The sequence below is a fragment of the Cydia splendana genome, chromosome Z, assembly GCF_910591565.1.
Source record: "Cydia splendana chromosome Z, ilCydSple1.2, whole genome shotgun sequence".
NCBI lineage: Eukaryota > Metazoa > Arthropoda > Insecta > Lepidoptera > Tortricidae > Cydia > Cydia splendana.
This window is the reverse complement of record NC_085987.1, coordinates 35,006,803-35,027,289: the sequence shown is the minus strand read 5'-3', so window position 1 is coordinate 35,027,289 and position 20,487 is coordinate 35,006,803. Positions and strand designations below refer to the sequence as shown.

Below are 20,487 nucleotides of genomic sequence, written 5' to 3'. Positions count from 1 at the left end.
ATTAATTTCGATGTCACTGGTAGCAGTACCCACTACCTGTAATGAACATGTCCCGTCCCTACATTTACACGTGTCAGCGCGCCATGTTTAAAACGACCAATCGCAACGCCGTGGGCACCCCTCCCGCACCTCACAGTTTGGTGATTTGCGTCGGGAACAAAATGGCCAATATTAGGTTTCTAGAGGCGGTGTTCTGTGGACTGTGCAGATAAATCGAACGTTCCTAGTGCCTCCACACGCCTCCGATATCGGCGTCGATCGTCAGTTCTCCGCAGAAGCTCACGTAAGAAACATATTATCCATGTCATCAAAGTTAATATGGTAGTTAAGTTTTCTTAAATTTTCTAATGTTCCGCGCAACTTTCTTATTTTTTATTGTCATAAGAAACTTCTCCTGACAATAACTAACATATAGACAGTCAAGCAAATCTTGTCAGTAGAAAAAGACGCGAAATTCAAATTTTCTATGAGACGAAATCCCTTCGCGCCTACACTTTTTCAAATTTGCCGCCTTTTTATACTGTCAAGATCTGCTTGACCAACTTTAAGACAAAAAGAATTAGCGAAATTGGTCCAGCCGTTCACACGTGATGCCGTGACCAAGAAAAATATGGATTCATTTTTATATTTTTCATTACATTTTTCATTATTTACTTGAGGAACGAACGTGCGCCTACAAGCAAGCTACGTGAAGTACTGCTGAAATTACCGATCGCCATCCACACGCAACGATAAAACTGTGCAAACGCATCGACAACGATTTTTCTAATATAATTTACAACTGCCACCGATCAACGATAATCGGCAACGATTTGTCATACACACGGCAGATAAAACTGCACAAATCGGGCTGCACAGTTTAATCTCTACGATTTATCGTTACGTATGTAGTCAGCATTAGAAAGCCATTACAGACGGGCGTACCTTACCGGACCGCGACATTGGTGCGGTCATAATATCTCATTTTCGCTCTCACTTATAGCTGCGTCTTTAAAGGACGTATGGTGGACCACCTTACACAGACACACGATCAGTGCGTACGCAAGAATGCCAATTTTCGACTTTACAAAACCATACAAAATTTACGGTGGGGAATAAAAAAAAAGTGAGACTGTGACAAGGACAACCAATAATAGCACTTTCTCTGCTACTCCTCCTGAAAGTTTTATAAGTGCATCTCGTTCGGTCCTCTCCCGGCTCTACCATTTCGTCTCTATACTAGTGTACATCGATGGATTGAAGACAATTTCTCAAATCGGTCTATTTGATCATCCCATTTGAAGGTGCCTTGACCTTCGAGCAACACCGGCTTCCGACACGTCGGAAGGGAGGGGCCCAAGCGATATCTTACCGTACAAATCTTTCTGCCATTTTTTGCGGGGGGAAAAGTGCACACAGTCGCACTTCTCACACACTTAAATACAAAATCCAATCTGTAATGACGACACAAATACATAGAAAATGACACATGTCAAAAACAAATCTTTATCAATCAAACCTCGATCTCTTTTTGTGTACGTGGACGAGTCACAAGTGTCACAACACGCACACTAACACATTTTCGTCGAAGAATTTTATTCTATTCTGAGAGATGAGAAGTCGGATTTGTTGCTCGACCGATCCGCAATTTGTACTGGGCGAGCAAAATCGATAAATCCAACAATTACATGAGACTAAAATATAATAATTGTGTTTAAATGTAATTAAACGTATGGATATGTAAAAAAAATATTACATGTGAAATGTAACAGCTTCTTTTTGTAAATTTGATGTCCCCGACCTCTTCTTACAACAAAAAACCGAGCAATTAGGCATTTTTTCTGCTGCTGTGTTCACGCGCGCGTCTGGATTCGGTCTAGTGTAAAATCCGAGCGCAACTAGTTTTATTACCCGCGCTAGATCAGTTGATCTTGTACCTAGGCAGAGGGGAAATAGTGCGAATGCTGCCTCCCTTCCGTGTTGCTCGAAGGCCTTGACCGGCTTGACCTGACAGGGCTATAACCTCGAAAATCGAAGTTCGCAAATTGCGGGCATTTTTCACTGTCACTCTAATTACGCCTTCATTGGAGTAAAAGAGAAAGATCCCCGCAATTTGCGAATTTCGGTTTTCGCGGTAGCCCAGCAGATTTCCTTCCAAAATTTCGTCGAATCATCTGTGCCTAGCCTATAATTTTATGGCTCTATGGTGTGCAATAGACATTAAAAAAGAATGAATGACAGCATGCGATGTTGCTTGCGAGTTGCGTGACGTGACGTGAGAGTACTAGCTAGACGAACACGACGTGAATTATCGTATGACAGTTTTATCATTTGAAAAAAAAATGTATTAATATATTTATAGCAGATAAATTATTTTTACATTTCTAGTATAACTCAGACAATAGTACAACAGAAGCAACGTTAAAATTAAGTAATAAATATTGTATATTTCGGCTCGAAACAGTGACAGTCACGTTTGTTTATTGGTTAACATCCGCCATTTTGTACTGTCGTTTGTTTAGTGACTGGGTCCTTTCTTAGTGATGCTTTTTAGTTCTTCCGAAAATATATGTGATTTTTCAAGTGTAGTACAATGTTTTTGCTAGAAACGTTGCCTTTAAAGGTATTATATTGAATTGTGTGACTTGTCAATCTGACGTCGGTAAATCATCTACCTATGTGCCGGATGTGTCCTACAATCGGTTAGGGCGATTTTACGTGCCACCTTGAGTGGTGTACGTGTCCCGACACCTATGCTGCCAAGATTATGAGTGGCAACGGGAATCAGGTGCCGTTGGCGCCGAATCAACGTGGCCCCGGACCGTATCCTTTTTTATTTCATGTGTTATTGTGGCTTTATCATTATATTTACGTAATATATGCCACTTCAGCATCTGGCAGAGCCGCATTCGCGAATCTCTGTTTACTGTAAGTTAACTTCACGTAAATTTACCTAATAATATACTATTAAGATCAGTGTTAAACTTTTGAAACTGATTGTATTTTTGTCTGTTTATTAGTGGTTATTCAATTAACAACGAGTGACTCAATTGTTAATGTTTTTATGCTGAACGGTAATGGCAACATGTCAAACCCATCTTAAAGCATGAATAAATTTGCCTAGATTGATATGTTGTTCTAGTATATTGACATTAAGCCAAATGTCTACTGGTAAAGTAATAAACATGAACAGACTTAATGCAATTACTAGTTATTGAGAATGAAAACTGATCACTTAGTTTACAGAACAATGCGAGTGCCATTTGCTGAGTTGTGCGAATTATACATTAATGTTTTTAGCCTTAACTTTATGTATGTATGTTTTGTTTTGCATTATTGGCCCAAAAAGGAACACAAATAGTATCTACTGAAGTCAAAATATGAAACAACTCATAACAATATTAGACGTATTGCTATTATGTCTGATAAAAAATAGTTATAATAACATTTTGTAGAATACTGACAATATTATAATCAAAATAAAAACTACCGTGTAACCACTTGACAGTACCCTAATAGGGTATTTGACTACTAGACAAATCCGTTTCTTTTTTCAAACTGTCAAAACGATTTTACTACTATGGAATTTATATGAAACACTAGCATGTTACGTCACAACCAAATTACCCACTCTTTATAGTTTTATACGGGATTTAAAATAGAAATTGTGTCTAAAAAGAACTGATGTCTATGTGTCTCTATTAATCTTCCGGTGTTTTATTTCATGCATAGTGTAAAATAATTTATTTTAAATACAGTCAAATACCCTATTGTAATGTCTTATTTAACACCAAAGTATAATGATAATATATAACTGTTCAATGTAGTGTAAAGACATAGTCATGTCTTATTATTATCATAATAATTTATGTAGGGATATAAACACAATCTGGTGGTGATGGCATTGCCTACTATTGTAATATGCAACTATTGCAAACAAATAATTCATTCAAACAACTCTTCAATGGGTGTGAGAGAGTGAGAATTATTTTAGATAGCGTACCTTGCATTAAAATTGGTACATATTCTTTATAGTAAATGTTGTAGTAATAATAATAACAAATACAATAATAACTAGTCATGTGATTGGTGATGCAGCACATTCTACTTATTTTAGGGCAGGTTAGCCTTTCCATATGATGTTGTCAAATATTCTTAACAAGTAGAGGGGGAGCAGTTGGCCATAGGGGCAACCATGAGCAATATGTATAGATATATTAACATATAACACACATATCGCATTTATTGTCACACATTTGTCACATTACTGTTGAAAGTCTTACTTTATATTTATGATAACATTATGAATATAAATAATATCAATACCTCAAACACACACACTCCCACAACAACAACTTAACACATAAAATTAATGTAGTTTAAATTTTACAAAATCAGATTATTTGCTGATATGTCTCCCTCAAGCAGGTTACTGGCCAGAGGACGAAATATAAATACCTACATAAAGTTCCATTTTAGATTTCACTTAGTATGCAACTGGCTGTAACTTAATGTAAGTATCCAGAATTCCTAATCTTACAAATTATGATTTTATTGCATTTAATGAATATTTCACTTAAGGACTGTATCGTTTATTATGAATACAACTTTACTTAGCCGTTTTTTCTGGTATTATATTTTTATTAAAAAATTACACATATAGTTTAATTAGTGCTTTAATAATAAGTAACATTTCGTCCTGGGAGATCACGTAAAGCATATGGTTTGGACAATATTTACCCAATCCTCCCGAGTAACTACAACGATTTTGGACAAATACTACAAGAAAATTTACGGTTTGCGAACAAGACGAGATATTACCCAAAAAAATCGTAATATGTAAACAGCAATTACATATGATTCGTAAAGCGAAACATCTGGGCATAGTCTAATCATTTCTTTTAGTTGGAAAAAAAGTTTTGGATCTGTGCTTGGTGGCCTTTTAGAGAATATGGCATGTTACTTACGACAACCCCGACTTTGGTATACAATATAACCATCATGGAGCGTTTCTAGCGACCTGTTCTAGCCATGGTTCAACGCCATGAATGTCCGTTAGGCTTTGGATTTCGGTAGATTCTTTTAGCTGTTTCCCTCATTTCGCTGACGTCAGAAATTGACGGGAATCCAAAAAGTTGCATAAAAAGTCGTTTTCATGTAAAGATAAAAATTCACCACATTTATTCTTTGGATATTCAATTGAGCAATCATGAAAAGGACACTTAGATGGCATATTTTGGCAGCATATTAACCTTTTGTTTCTTTAAATCGTACCAAGGAATCGGTGAAATAGTCTCAAATTAAGCTCGATAGGCTTGTCCAAATTACATTTAGACGCTAGACGGTATTAAAATCATCATAAAGTCCCTAAAATAAAATAAATGTAAAACCTTCTTATATCAGATATGGCTTAAAAATACCCCCAGATTATACCTTAAAAACATAGTAATACAAAATAATACACACGTCAACAGTTAGACCAGGTTTTATCTGTATTTATAATAAACGATACAGTCCTTAGTATGCAACTGGCTGTAACTATTAAGTTACAGCCAGTTGCATTACATTAGTAAGTATCCAGAATTCCTAATGTTACAAATTATGATTGTATTGCATTTAATGAAACTTTTTTTCTTTATTATAGTTCGTTTTTTTTAGCATTAGAAAGAACTTGAAAGAAGGTAAGCGATCTTGACATGTCTTTTAACTGAAAAACGCTTTTTAAAAATCAATAACTATTACTTATGAAAGCAGAAGAATATAAAAGATTGTATTAGATTCATAATTGTTACATATTTGCCGTAACTTATTTTAAAAATGTGTTTTTCAATTTAAAGACACATCAAGATTGTTTACCTTATTTCTAATGCTAAAAAAAACGAACTATATTGTCAAATAAATAACATTAACATATTAATTATAACTGCTTATCCAACTCAAGTGGTTGTTTATTTCTGGGTTTGAGGCTAAAAGTGTTTATTGTTTATACTACTTTACAAAGTGTACTGTTGAAAAACAATAGCATTCTTGTTACTGACTGAAGTTATTATCAAAGATTTTATGTATGTAAAATACTTCACATTATCTTCTTAAATTGATGTGCTTATCTGATCATGAGCTAGCATCAAAAAAGGTATGATTATTACATGACCCAGGCACCTTCATATTTGGAGGCTTTTCATCAGTAGAGGTTAGAATATTATATTTCTTCTGAGCCAATAACCTCTTGAGACCCAGAAGCAATTGTTTTGTTTTTGAAATTGGAACCCTTAGTTACACAATAAAAGTTCAAAATAGATTTTGAAATATGTACAAAAAATTTTATACAGGGACTTAGGAGGTTACCACCAATTGCTTCACATTTCATTTATGAAAACTGACTTAGTAGATAGGTAGTTCACTATACTGAACTATGTTACACAGCCTTACACTGCATACCAAAACCACCATTAATATTACCAAACATTAATTCCTTCTTTTGGTAGAATGGTAGTAGGTTCACCATAGAATATTAAGAATGAGCTAAAACCCATTAGAGTTATAAATTGCACACACTTTATTGATTTTACAACCCTTTGCAGGCATGGTAATCTAGCTTCAACTGATAAACCCCTGCCAGGTGCCCAGATCTAATAATAAAGATAATATAAGTAAGTACCTAGACTTGGCTCACGAGATAACCGCCATGTGGGATGTTGATTCGACGATCATTGTCCCGATAGTCGTTTCAGTGAACGGTCTAATAGCGAAGAGTCTCGACCAACATCTTGAGAGACTCTTGCTAGGTGGTTGGATCAAGGGTCAGATGCAGAAGGCGGTGATCTTGGACACGGCGCGGATAGTCCGCCGGTTCCTCTCTCTGCGGCCCTGACCACCGGTAGCTTGGGCCCTGCCCCGCTGCTGGCGGCACCCTAGGTTAGGTTTTTTATAATGTGTTTATATTAATTTTTATTGTTTTGTAAGTGTTTTTATATTTTACTTTTATATTCATATTATAAATAACCTAACTTAAGATGAGAAATGAATAAAGAAGATAATATGACACACTAACTATAGCTGGTTTGTTAGTGCCCACCGTTGTATGGGGACCTTGCACTTTGAGACTATGCGCTGAAACTTGGCACAGTTGGTTCTTAGCTGGTCTTGAGCAGATACAGACCGGGAGACATCGAGAGCCACCTCTCATTTAGTGGGGGGGAGGGGGGGAAGTTCGACGCTGCCGCGCTTCACTTGGAGCAACACTTCTCTAAAACTATACCTATTAGGGCATGTGATATATCATTTTCGGATAAATTAAGGACGAGGAATCTAGTTTTAGAACAAAAACAATGCACTTTCTAACAAAAAAAAGCATAAGGTAGAAAAGACTAAAAAACATATTTTTGTTTTTTTTTTTAATTACCAATTTTTTTAAAAAGCGTTTCAGGAATCTGAAAAGAGAAAATATAGTCGTAAAGCTACACTTATTACGTTTAAAAATTTATATGGTTTATTATACAAATCTGTTGATAAATGGGAGATAAAAAATAATATTAAGCGTGGGTCAGAGTGATCTCATATGAAGGTGGGAAGGTTACTTATAATTTGTTCTACAATCGTTTATTTTTTTAGTTTTTCGTAAATAACTCGTAAACGGTAGCCCACAGCAAAAAAATATATTTTACGTAAATAATCTGTTCGGGACCCCACTAAATGAGAGGTGGCTCTCGACGGCTCCCGGTCTGTATCTACTCAAGACCTGCTAAGAATCAACTGTGCCAAGTTTCAGCGCATGGTCACAAAATGCAAGGTGTCGTGCACTAACAAACCAGCTACTAGAGAGGTTTTGCTTATCTATAAATTGTGTACTAGCTCATAAACCATATTTATTCGTATTTACTCATTTTTAATCACCTAATTTAATATCCTCATTTACATAGGTAGCTGGGCACTGTGAATTAAATAGTAAAATTCGTTACAAAAAAAAATAACTTCGTTTAACGTTAAATCGTTACATTTCGGTAGATTTAAGGCAAGTTAACGTTAATCGTTAATCCGTTAACGCGTGATAACTTTCATATCGTTGTGATACTTGTGATAGCGATCTACTTATAAAAATTGTTAGTTTTGGTTCTGGAAGTTAACAGGTTAGAAACAAAAATCCGGCCATGGGCATGTCGGGCCATGCTCAGTGTAAGGTTCCGTATTTTCCCGTCCGTTACAATAGGCTGCCTTTAACGGGGGCTGTTAGTATACAATACAATACCTATCGTGTAGGTATACTTTTTTTTTAATAGCCTATTTTGTGTCTCACTGCTGGGCAAAGGCCTCCCCTTTCTTCCGCCACTCATCACGGTTTGGTGCATGTTCCCGCCAGTCGCTGCAAAAAGCGTCAAGGTCATCCCGCCAACTCTTTTTAGGGTTCTGTACCCAAGGGGTAAAACGGGACGTCGGGACCCTATTACTAAGACTCCAATGTCTGTCCGTCCGTCCGTCCGTCCGTCCGTCAGCCCGTCCGTCTGTCACCAGGCTGTATCTCACGAACCGTGATAGCTAGACAGTTGAAATTTTCACAGATGATGTATTTCTGTTGCCGCTATAACAACAAATACTAAAAAGTACGGAACCCTCGGTGGGCGAGTCCGACTCGCACTTGTCCGGTTTTTGGTCTACCTCTGCCCCGGCTAATCTACGGTGTCCATTCAGTAGCCAATTTGGCCCACCGATCCGGGTGCATACGGCAGACGTGTCCCGCCCAATCCCGCTTAAGCTTAGGGGGTTAACACTCACATCTACTATACCAGTTCTGGAGCGCAGTTCGGTGTTCCTAACCCGATCGGTTCTGCGAACTCCTAGTATGCTGCGCTCCATTGCTCGCTGGCAAATCTTGAGTCGGGACTTCTGGGCTTCCGTTAATGACCAAGTTTGGGCGCCTTAAGTTAGGGTAGGCAGGATACACATGTCGACGAGTTTGCGTTTTAGTGTCAGTGGAAGGTTGCCCTTCATTAGCGCCTTCATGGACCAGAAGCTCTTCCAGGCGTTTTCGATGCGTCGATCGATTTCTTTAGACTGCCTGTTATCGAAGGATGCTATCTGGCCCAAATAGATGTATTCATCGACATATTGGATATCCTGCCCATCAACGCTGACAGTATGTTTCGCGCCGTTGGTCATTAACTGGGTTTTGGCCCTGTGCATTACGAGTCCGACTTCAAGACTTGCCGTGCTAAGGGGTGCAGTGTGAGAGAACAAAACTATGTCGTCGGCAAAACGCAGGTTAGTCAACCTTTTGCCGCCGACGTCAATGCCCATTGTTTCCTACCTGGTCGCTAGCTTTTCGAAAATCTATTGTAGGCATGAGGTGAACAATTTCGGAGATAGAGGGTCGCCCTGCTTGACTCCCTTTTCAATGCGAAATTTAGGGCCAGGAACATGCAATTTAATGCTTGCTGTACTTTGCCGATATATGGTTCCAACGAGTTCAATATAAGCATTTTCGATACGTTGCTCACGCATTGCGGAGAATACAGCAGAATGCTTGACACTGTCGAACGCTTTACTGTAATCTACGAAAGCCAGGTAGAGTGGTATTTTGAACCCGGTGGATCTTTCCATTATTTGATTGATGCTATGAAGGTGATCTGTAGTGGAAAAACTTGGACGGAAACCGGCTTGTTCTAGGGGTTGGTGTTTGTCAAGCAGGGGGCTATTCTGTTTTCGATAACTTTAATAAATAATTTATAAATGTGAGATATTAAGCTGATAGGTCTATAATTTCCAATGTCTGATTTATCACCTATCATCTATAATATTTGAGTGGCAAAAGTCTTGGGGCAAACGACCAGAATATAAGATGGAGTTAAACAGATTTGTAAAGTGGGGCAACAAGGTGGTCTTTCCTGCTTTCAGATCTTCCGTTGTTACGCAATCTTCCCCAGGGCTTTTCTGGTATTTCATACTTTTTAGACCGGTATTGACCTCATGCCCTGTAATGGGAGAGATGGTATCGGGACAGGAATAATTATCCCTGGTTGAAGACGCAGAAGGACTAAGGTATACTTATACTTTTTTTTGTCTTAGCCTATTTGAGTGTCTCACTGCTGGGCACAGGCCCTTCCCCTGGTTCTCCATAACTCCCGATTTTGTGCTTCCTCCGGTCAGTTGTAAAGGAAGGTGTCCAAGTCGTCTCGCCATCTCCTCATACTTTACATCCATTCATTTATAATGTATTTTACGTAATCATTGTCAAATGGCGAAATGAAAAACATATTCTGCGAGCCCTTGCTTTAAACACAGAACAGGCTGACCATTGTGACATAATAGCATTGACGTATATCTCAGGACTGGCCTTACGGGCAATAAGAATGGGGCCAGTACAGCGGTGTGACATCGCTACAACGCGATTGTTTGATGAGTTCGCATCACACGTGCGATTGGTCGCAACTAGTTACGTTAGACTGCACCATTGGCTCGAATTCGTAAGTGACACCGCTGAACTAGTACCATTTTTAGTGCCCGTAAAGCCCGTCCTGAGATATACGTCAATGCATAATAGTCCTAAAAGCCCTAGTAGACGTGTGCGCCGATTAAAAAATGATCGGCGGCGGCGTTTGCCAAAAAATCGGCGGCGGCGGCGTGTTTTCGTCGTGAAATCGGCGTGACCTTGACTTCAGGTTTCGTAATAAAAATCCTTAATTTGTTGTTTTTCTTGAAAATTTTATCAATGCAGGTTACTGGTCAGTTAACTACGTATATTTTGAATATGCTGTGAGTAAAATAGGGTTTGTAAATGAATATAGGATAGGTATAATAACTTATTTTCCCTAGTAACTGGCTTGCATTAAGAGGTTACCTGGTCCCAATGATCTTGGATCCGATCTGTAACTCTCCGTTTTCTCAAGCTTTCCATGGCTTATCCTGTTAAAAATGACGTACTTTAACAAAACAGAATTCCACATATCCTTGACATTTGCTAGACTATAGTGGACTGCTATGGCTTATTTTTAATGGTTTTCTTATCGTACAAGCACTAGGCTCACTGAGACGTATCTTCTTTCTCGTTTTCTCATTGCTAAGGCTCGCGACCACATGTAATTTGTCTCCATTTCGTGCGGTCATAAGCCGTATGGACTGCACGGTGCAGACTGCTGCAAGCCGACTTCTTCATAGCGTTCGACCATCTCACACATGCTCCAACTCGAGCACGTTTGCCATTCTTCTTCTTCTTCATTTGCCATGCCCTAACGGACGTCGGCGACCACCTTTGCCATCTCTCTCCTGCTCTTAGCCATTCTTGCCAGCGTGGCTGCATTATCCATGTTCGTCCTTTTTTTTATGTTGTCAAGCCAGGTGACCCTCCTTCTTCCCCTTCCTCTCTTGCCATCAATTTTTCCTTCCAATATTAGTTGTAGTATATTATATTTGTAATTTCTGTATATGTGTCCAAAATATGATATTTTCCTTCTTTTTACTGTGATCAAAACCTCTAACTTTTTGTTCATTCTTTTAAGTACTTCCACATTTGTAACTCTATCGGTCCAGGAGATTTTTAACATACGCCTATATAGCCACATTTCAAATGCTTCTATTTTCTTTTCCATAGCTTTATTAAGAGTCCACGTTTCGCAGCCATAGAAAAGTACTGATAGTACATAGCACTTCACAAGTCTCCAACGAAGCATTTTTATAAAGGCATTTCGCGCAATCTCTATCCTGACACGTATTTCCTGCTCCATGTCCCAGTTCTCGTTCAGCCAGCAGCCCAGATACCAGTACTTTTGTACCTTTTCTAATGGTGTATTATTTAATTTTAAAATGTGTGGAGTTGTACTAGATTTGCTTACTACCATAAATTTAGTTTTGCTAATGTTAATTTTCAACTTGTAATAATTTATTTTGGAGTCTAAACGATTTAATAGGTGTTGTAATTCTTCAGCACTATTTGCTAGCAGGACGGTATCGTCGGCATATCTTAAATTATTAATATACTTTCCATTACATTTAATGCCCACATCAACCCCCTCAAAGGCTTCTGAAAAGATACGTTCGGAAAATAAGTTAAAAAGGCTTGGGGATAAAATACATCCTTGGCGGACTCCTTTTAGTATTGCCTTTTAGTTTGCCATTCATTCGGCTTAAATTCATGTGTTTCTCCACATCATGCGTTGGATAATATGTCCGAAGAATCTAAGGGCTCACCCATGGCATGTTGGGAAGAGATGAGTGGCGATATAGAGCTCTTTGAGAATGGAGGGGTTTGTTCTTTTAGCTGTCCAAAGTGTAAGCAGCAGTCTTCGTTCGTTCGTTATCAGTTGACGGTGAATACTTAGGTTTACTCAGTTACTTTAATTGGTATGTCAAATAGTTTCTGCAACTGGCTATTCAGTTTCATTTAATTAATAATTGATGCATATTTGAGAACTGTAACAAAAAAATACAAAAAATCCACTATGTAATCCAAAAACCAACTTGGAATAGCTAATTAACAACACTCAAGGTCACGCCGATTTCACGCCGATCATTTATCGGCGGCGGCGGCGTGGTCAAAAAGCCCGGCGGCGGCGGCGCGCCGGCGCGGCGCACACGTCTAAGCCCTAGTCATTCTAGTTGGTATAATAGGAGAAAAATGAAGTGAGCCGATTATTGCTACCTGTGCCTTTTTAAAATAGGGCAATAAAACAATTAACTCCCGGTCTTGCTTATTATACGTACCTAATTGGACTACCTAAACAATATTGATCCCACTTACTTATATAATTGTTTATTTCTAAGTTTAACTAGTCTTCACAACTTAAAACAAAAATAACATTTACCTATGTAAAGAAACATAAATTTCAAAGTAAAGACTATTTGTGTCGAAAAAAAGTTTCATTTACCTAATAACGTCGTCACGTATTTTTCTGTGATAATATCGACTTATCCCAGAAACTCAAAGTATCATAACTAGTTATTCCCGATTATGGACGAGACGTGCGGCAAAGCACTACACACCTCTTTTTTAGGGTTCCGTACCCAAGGGTAAAACGGGACCCTATTACTAAGACTCCGCTGTCCGTCCGTCCGTCTGTCACCAGGCTGTATCTCACGAACCGTGATAGCTAGACAGTTGAAATTTTCACAGATGATGTATTTCTGTTGCCGCTATAACTAAAAAGTACGGAACCCTCGGTGGGCGAGTCCGACTCGCACTTGTCCGGTTTTTTGTCCTTTTGTACCTATTCGTAAAGATAAAGTTTTATGACAATAGGGTATTTTCGTACTAGTCAAATCAGTTACTTTTTTAGAACTGTCAAAACGATTTTCTAATATGGAATTTATATGAAACATTACATCGTGACGTCACGGTCAACTCGCCTACTTTTTATACTTCTATCCGATTTATTAAATAGAACTTGTGTTTAAAAATAACTCCTATCTGTGTTTTTCTAATAATTATCTGGTGCTTTATTTCATGCATGGTGTAAAATAATTTATTTTAAATACAGTATAATACCCTATTATGACCAATCGGCTCACGGCTTATTTTCGCCTACTATCAACAAAATCTCTTGGGTAAAATACTTGAGTTTCACGTCTTGACTGTCAACAGGTTAACTTATTCAACATACTGATTTGCTTTCAGAATACTTTTTAGTTTTTAATTATTGAGCACCAATTATAATAAAAAAAGTGTGAATTAAGCTTACAACTGCAACCTGCGTGTAGAAATAATTATCTAAAGACCGGAAGTTCGCCTCCATCACTCTCCAGTACTACCATTATTTTAACGAATACTATTAGTCGTATTCGTAAAAATAATGGTAGTGCTATTCGTATTTGTAAATATAGTACATACTTTTAGATGCACTATTGTTCGTTGAAGTTATTTGTTTATTTACCTCTTGTTCAAATAATAAAAAAACACGATAGTTAATAATTAGTCTAATTAAAGGTACTTAACTTAATATTATTTATTAAAATCAATCAAATATACCATAAACAGGTGTCCCTAGCCATTGGACAAAGCCGATGAATGTACATATGCATTAGGGTATTTAGAACCAGTATACAAAGTATCATAACAATCGGTGTAGCGGTTACGAAGAAATTAATAAACGATTTTTATACTTTGGAGCAACCTGTATGTGTTAGTAGCTCCTGAGGTAATAAATAGTATGAAACCTTCGACCGATTTTATTTTCTTTTTTATTTATGACTTTAATAAGATTCTGACTTTTGACAAATGTCATCATTGCCGCACATTTTCATACAAATAGTCAAAAGCACTGCCAATGATTAATACAGTATGTTTCTTTTTGTTGTCGATTATTGGAAATAACTTTTGTTTGATAATTTATTTTTTCATCTTTTGTTCTAATTAAAAAAATATTACCGTTAGAGCATTTCTGAGAAGTGACCCTACTTAGGAAGTAACCCTACGTTTCAGGGTTTGTCCAATGGCTAAGGTCACCCTGTATAGGGGGCCATTACTTTGTGGAACAGCACTAATATTATTTATTTTAAATAAGTGACACGGTACTCTCGGCAATTTATAATCGCGTTTTCCTCTCAGATTTGTTTCAATGTCGTTACACGCTCGCATTTTCCCATGTAAACACCAGCCGACGGCTAGCAACCCCTGCATACTCTGAAACAAAAAAGTCGAACTCCCCTTGTCATTTTCATTGGCCACCCATCGCCTGTCTTATTCTGTTTAAACGGGCATGACACGATGCTCGCGGGTGTTTTATATAGACTAACGCGCTAGTACGATCTTCGACATCAATCCTAGGAATGAAACGAGCGGTGTATATTTCAGCACGCTTCTCCCTCAACAGGCTTAACAGTCGCTTGGTGTGGGGTTGACTCGGGATACGTCGCTGGGTGACGCCCCAAATTTGTGGAGGTGAACTAAAAGATGTCTTTGTCCCTTTCTGGCATAACATCCCCTTTCCGTGCTTTGCAAAATGAAATGTTCAACGGTGTGATATCTCACAGTTGTTTTCTTCGCAAATAATTGGTGTTGTTCATGAATTGTAGTTTTTTTTTTATAATATTGAATTAGAAGTTGATTAGAGCAGTGTCGATTGTTCGCGATAGAGTGAAAGTGTCGCGGCGGTATTAAATTAAGTGCTAGCGTAGAACCATGTAACGCGCGTTTCCTTATCGATTTTCTGTATGCTGCAATAAACTAGTATTTAAATCTCGAATGCGGTGTGTTCACACTTTACCAACATGCGTAACCACGTAAGATTTCATGACCGAACCTCTTGAAGTAGAATAGTAGATTATCGGTGCTGAATTTAGAGTTCATAAACCAGATTGTATTTGATAAGGATTATTAATATAAGCGTCCATCACATACGACAACTCAAATAAAAAGTTACTATATTTTATGTAATTTATAATGACATGAAACATTAGGAATTAAGGCCTTATGCCGATGATCGTATCGCCATTGTTTTGGGAATGGTTCAACATTTGGCTCGTTCAATTTTTAAAAGATTTGTATCATGAAATTAAAATGGTGGCACTAAGAGGAACCAACAGTTCTCTGAATTCTCTGCCGCATGCATGTGCCAATCATGGAGGGCAGTCACAGCAAGGTGCGATTGATGTGGCACAAAGTATACAAACATCGCTGAACATGCCGCAGGCGGCCGTCACGCAGCACATGAACGCGAATCAAATCAATTTGCCACTGAACAATGTCTCGCTGCAGTTCATACCGCAGCAGCCCAACTCGACCTCTCTCAAGCATGACCAGCCTTCTCGGTACTCCAACTCCAACTGTATGCTGCCATCGCACCATTACAGATTGCTAACTCAACCTAGTAAGTGCATACACGTGATTGGTCAAACCCGTTTTGGCTTATGTTTTATTTAGGTTTGTTTACTGTGAACCATTGTGTTTTGTATATTGAGTGAATTGAGTCGTGTACGTATACGAAATGTTTAACAGCTGTTATTATAACATGTGGTCCATTGGGCTAACAATGTTTTGGTTGGTCATACGTATTATTTATTGATGTCTCTGAGATTTTCCTTAGCTAATATATTCAGTTATCCTCGGGCGCCTACACCACACAGTGAGTTGATATTTTTTCTTTGTATTGTAGTTCTGTTATTTTTTCATTTAATCGTGAAGAAGAACATAATGTAATTGAGATTTGATGTTGTGCAGGAACGGAATGCTACCATCCCTCGGGCGGCAGCGGGGCGGCCTTCATGGCGAGCTCGGGCGGGGGCGCGCAGCCAACGCCGCAGGCAGGCCTCCGCGCACAGCCGGCGCCCCCGCAGGCGGCGCCGCCGGCACCACCACAGGACATGACGAAGAACTCTATGGTACTGACATTCTCATTAGTCGTTACCTTGTTACGCCGTTTTCATCAGGACCACAAAAATTCAAATGATTTTTTTCTTGAATCTATTAAGTAACAACATCTCTGAAGATGTGTGACGAAGCCTTTAGTTGTGTGTTGTGGCGTTGTAATATGTAAACATTACAATGCTACATGAAAGACTAAAGACATTTGTTAAGACTAAATTATGCGGCCTTACAAATTCCGTTTCTGAAGACCACTAATGAGGGTGCATGTATGTTTTCAGGCTGGGCACAACTTCGTGGCACCACAGAGCCAGACGCCGCAGACGCGGCCGCAGTACCACAACTACCAGTTCCGGCCGGGCCAGCACGGCACCAGGCCGAATGCACATCCTAGGTATTATTTAATCTACATACATTTTCGAGAACTATATTGAGTCTGTAACAATCTTTAGCTCCGCAACGTCAGTAACATGCCTATTAGTCGCCAGTCGTCACCAGTTTCAATCGCGACAAAAAACTTAATCTAATATTTAAAAAACAAAATTGTAAGGACTAATTCTTAGAAGATCAAATTGCAATTAGAAGACTCAGCCCATCATGTACGGGTAGGTACGATTTAAAGACATTTGGTGTAAGCCAGGGCTTAAGGTAATAATAAACGACAAAACATCTAATAATGCCCTTTATTTGACCCGAATTTTGCCAATACCTTAACTAAAAAGGGGACCTAAAGGCTGCCAGCATACGCCACAACGTGATTGGGAATTTTCGTGGACCACAACTCACATAGAATTAACTTAAGAGGGGGCTAACGCTATATTGTATTTTTTTTATATTCCATTTTAACATGTTTTAACCAAAGGCAAATGGCATAAAAAAACTGGAAGTAACATAAAAAAACGAAAACTGGACTAAATTTTTCAAGGGCAGACTCAAGCCAAAACCTTAAAACAAAGTTATTTTCTTTTATATCCAATTGTATATAAGTAGCAGAGGGATTTGACTAGCAACATTTTAAACAGAAGTATTTATACTTTTAGAGCTATTGAGATAAATAATACCTACGTAAAAACTTAAAACCCGTGCGATCACCAAGTCCTATTTCTTTTTTCCTGGCTTACGGCCCCTCTTAAGTGAACTTCGTCACAACTTAATGTGGCCTATATCCGCTAGGCGTAGGCGGGCAACATAGTCGTGCACAAAAAAGTCAAAACATATATGTACTCAGGTTTTTTTGGGAGAAATTATTTCATTAATTAACTAGCTTCTGCTCGCGATTTGGTCTGCACGGAATGATGATGATTGATTCATATAACTACCCTGTACCCTCAAACAATCTCCATACAAAATTTCATCTACATCAGTTTAGCGGTTTAGGCGTGAAGAGGTAACAGACACACTTTCGCATTTATAATATTATAATAATATTGATAATGCATGGTTAGAAAACTTTTTTTACATCACATATAGTTATATAAAAATCCCAGTGATTAAAGTGCCTATACCGAGCTGTAAAAGCTCATAAAGTGATTTTTTTCTTGAGTTTTTATAAAATGAAATACGGATAAACGAATTGAGATACTTTATCAAAATCTTATCACTACACCTTATAAAAAAAGTCCCCCGCCGCGTCTGTGCGTTTGTGTGTTTGTTTGTATGGTCGCGATACACTCAAAAACTACTGGACGAATTTTCATGCGGTTTTCACCTTAATTAATAGAGTGATTCTCGAGGAAGGTTTAGGTGTGTGAATTTGTTAACCGTGGCAGGTCGCTAGTAATATATATATAAATTAGTAGATATAGTAATGAATAAAACAATGTGTAAATGTAAATTTCGTCTAGTTTAGCAAAATGCCACGTATCGCATCGAGATACTTAAAAAGTAGCATTCGTGCCGCAATTCTTACATTACCTTATCAGCGCGCTCAAACAATGCAAAGCGTGTAAGCGTAATTGGATGGATTTGTCAAACCAACCAACGATATTATTTATAAACTTGTAGGTAGTGCTCGATACTGCATATCTAAACTATAGTTGATGTGGGGCTTCAGTTGTTATGACCGGGTTACCAGCTTACAATTTATTATTTGTAGAACCAGAGGGTAGCTTAATGAAAAGTATCTTATATGGGCATATGACAGTTGTTTTTCTTGAGTCTGGCGTCATTGAAAAGAAGATTTTTGTGAGTCTAGAATTTCTGAAGTAAACAATTAACATTTATAATGTCGAAATCACAAGAAACCGTTTCAAACAAACATAAACGGAGGATTCTCATGTAAGTTCTGATTTTGAAGTTGTTGTGGCCAAATAAGTGACATCTGAAAAAATGCGTTTGCAGTAAATCACGTCATTTTACATACTTTTATAAATCTTATTTACGGACACAGGAATTCTATCTAAATCTTCTTATTTGACATATTCTCGATTCTTCTTTTTGATTCGTCGTTTCTTTTTTCAACGTTGGATGGGAAGTGAAGATGAATTCCTAAATAAAATTTGATTACAAACAAAACTTTAAATCTAAATTCCGTATGATGTTACTACCACATGTTAAATGCGCAATTGTGCGTCGACGCCAAACACATGTTTACATCGCCTTGCTACAAATAAGTAAGGTGGAAAAGCGAAAGACTGTTCTAAGATACCGAAGTGACCAAATTTGACAAAAATGTCTATACGCGACCATAATATTATGGCAAGTATTTCGCTTAACCTATTTCGGTCGGTTGCATCGATATCGTAAGACTTGACTATTCGCCCTAATTTTTACTATTATTACGCATACTAAGCTTGAATTCATAATTAAAGTCTTTGGTCCTTGCTATGATTGTAGGCACGGTAAGCCGTAGGTACTTTTATGTCCATTCATCGTTATATATTTCAGATCTGTTTGACCGTAGTGTTGAACGCAAATTCTACTTGTATTATGTTAGTGTCCATATGGCAATCATTATTTGCATAGTTGCGAAGCAGAATTTTTTACTAAAAATATCAAATTACCCTCAACCGGGGTGAAAAGGGATGGTGGGGTGAATAGGGATAAAAACCGGGAATTACATTTACATGATAATTAAAACATTTCCGCACAAATTGTATCATGCAAAATCTACTATTATTTTCAGTCGCATGATTCATTTTGTGTAGGTAGTTTTTAAGAAATTTTCAGGTTTCTATCCCTATTCACCCCAGTTGACGGTATTAATTTTATCTGAAATCAGCTAGGTATACAGATTCCTTTAATGTAGCTGCTATAAAATTGCTTGCAAATAATGTTTACTACAAACTCTATAGATCTATTCCTCGCCGATCCCATCCTGCTGTGCTACTCCGAGAGAGTTTATTATCATTATCAGTGACGAATTAAACACAATATGTAAGACTTAAGTCGTCTTCGGTTTTGGTTTTTAGCTGAAAGTACGTGACGAAAAAGAAGCGTTTCATACGCATTTTGAACGTAGGTCCTCTCGGCGTAGCTTGACAGCTCTTATTTGTCTTGTTTTTTGAATGAGTACATAGTGTGTGTGTTGGTATAGGCAGCAGCAACCGTTCCTCCCGAGCCCCGCAGCGGCGGCCGCGTCGGGCCCGGTCATGTACCACCCCACACTGGTGTTCCCGCACATGAGCCTGCCGCCGCAGTCCTACCAGCAGCCGCGCTCGCAAGGGTAACTATATGCGGAGATTCTTTAACGTTTATAACATTATATGATATTACCTATATCAAACGCAACATCAAAAAATGTTAGATAATCGTTTTTGCAATTAGAACTGAATGTACAGTAAGTGTAATAATATGGGTGCACTCATCATACTCAAAAATATGTCCCATAGCTCTTATGTCAGCGAATTAAGAACTATGGGACATATTTTTGATGAAGTTGTATCACAGAACACCGCCTCTAGAAACCTAATATTGGCCATTTTGTTCCCGACGCAAATCACCAAACTGTGAGGTGCGGGAGGGGTGCCCACGGCGTTGCGATTGGTCGTTTTAAACATGGCGCGCTGACACGTGTAAATGTAGGGATGGGACATGTTCATTACAGGTAGTGGGTACTGCTACCAGTGACATCGAAATTTATTGTGGTAAAATTGTTACCAATTTAGTATACTTAGAGTAAACTTACTTAATAATTATACTTATTGATTAATTTAATATTTCATTAAGTAATTTAACAATGTACCTGAAATTTTTACTTAACATATTAGGGCATTTCTGTTTAA

General features: G+C 38.1%; 1 protein-coding gene across 3 annotated transcripts in view; it reads left to right on the top strand.

The window, feature by feature from the left end:
- The first annotated feature begins 2,262 nt into the window (after nt 1–2,262).
- The window catches only part of LOC134803919 (eukaryotic translation initiation factor 4 gamma 3-like), a 44,396-nt gene continuing 26,171 nt past the window's right edge, over nt 2,263–20,487 (top strand). The window contains exons 1-5 of one of the 3 annotated variants that reach the window (XM_063776732.1): nt 2,263–2,802; nt 16,000–16,025; nt 16,121–16,281; nt 16,546–16,658; nt 19,800–19,928. In XM_063776732.1, coding sequence (XP_063632802.1) covers nt 2,747–2,802; nt 16,000–16,025; nt 16,121–16,281; nt 16,546–16,658; nt 19,800–19,928 — 485 coding nt within the window. In that variant the 5' untranslated portion in view covers nt 2,263–2,746. Of the gene's footprint in view, nt 2,803–15,358; nt 15,771–15,999; nt 16,026–16,120; nt 16,282–16,545; nt 16,659–18,473; nt 18,542–19,799; nt 19,929–20,487 lie in introns of those variants that run through there. The other 2 variants (XM_063776731.1, XM_063776733.1) reach the window with 2 other exon arrangements.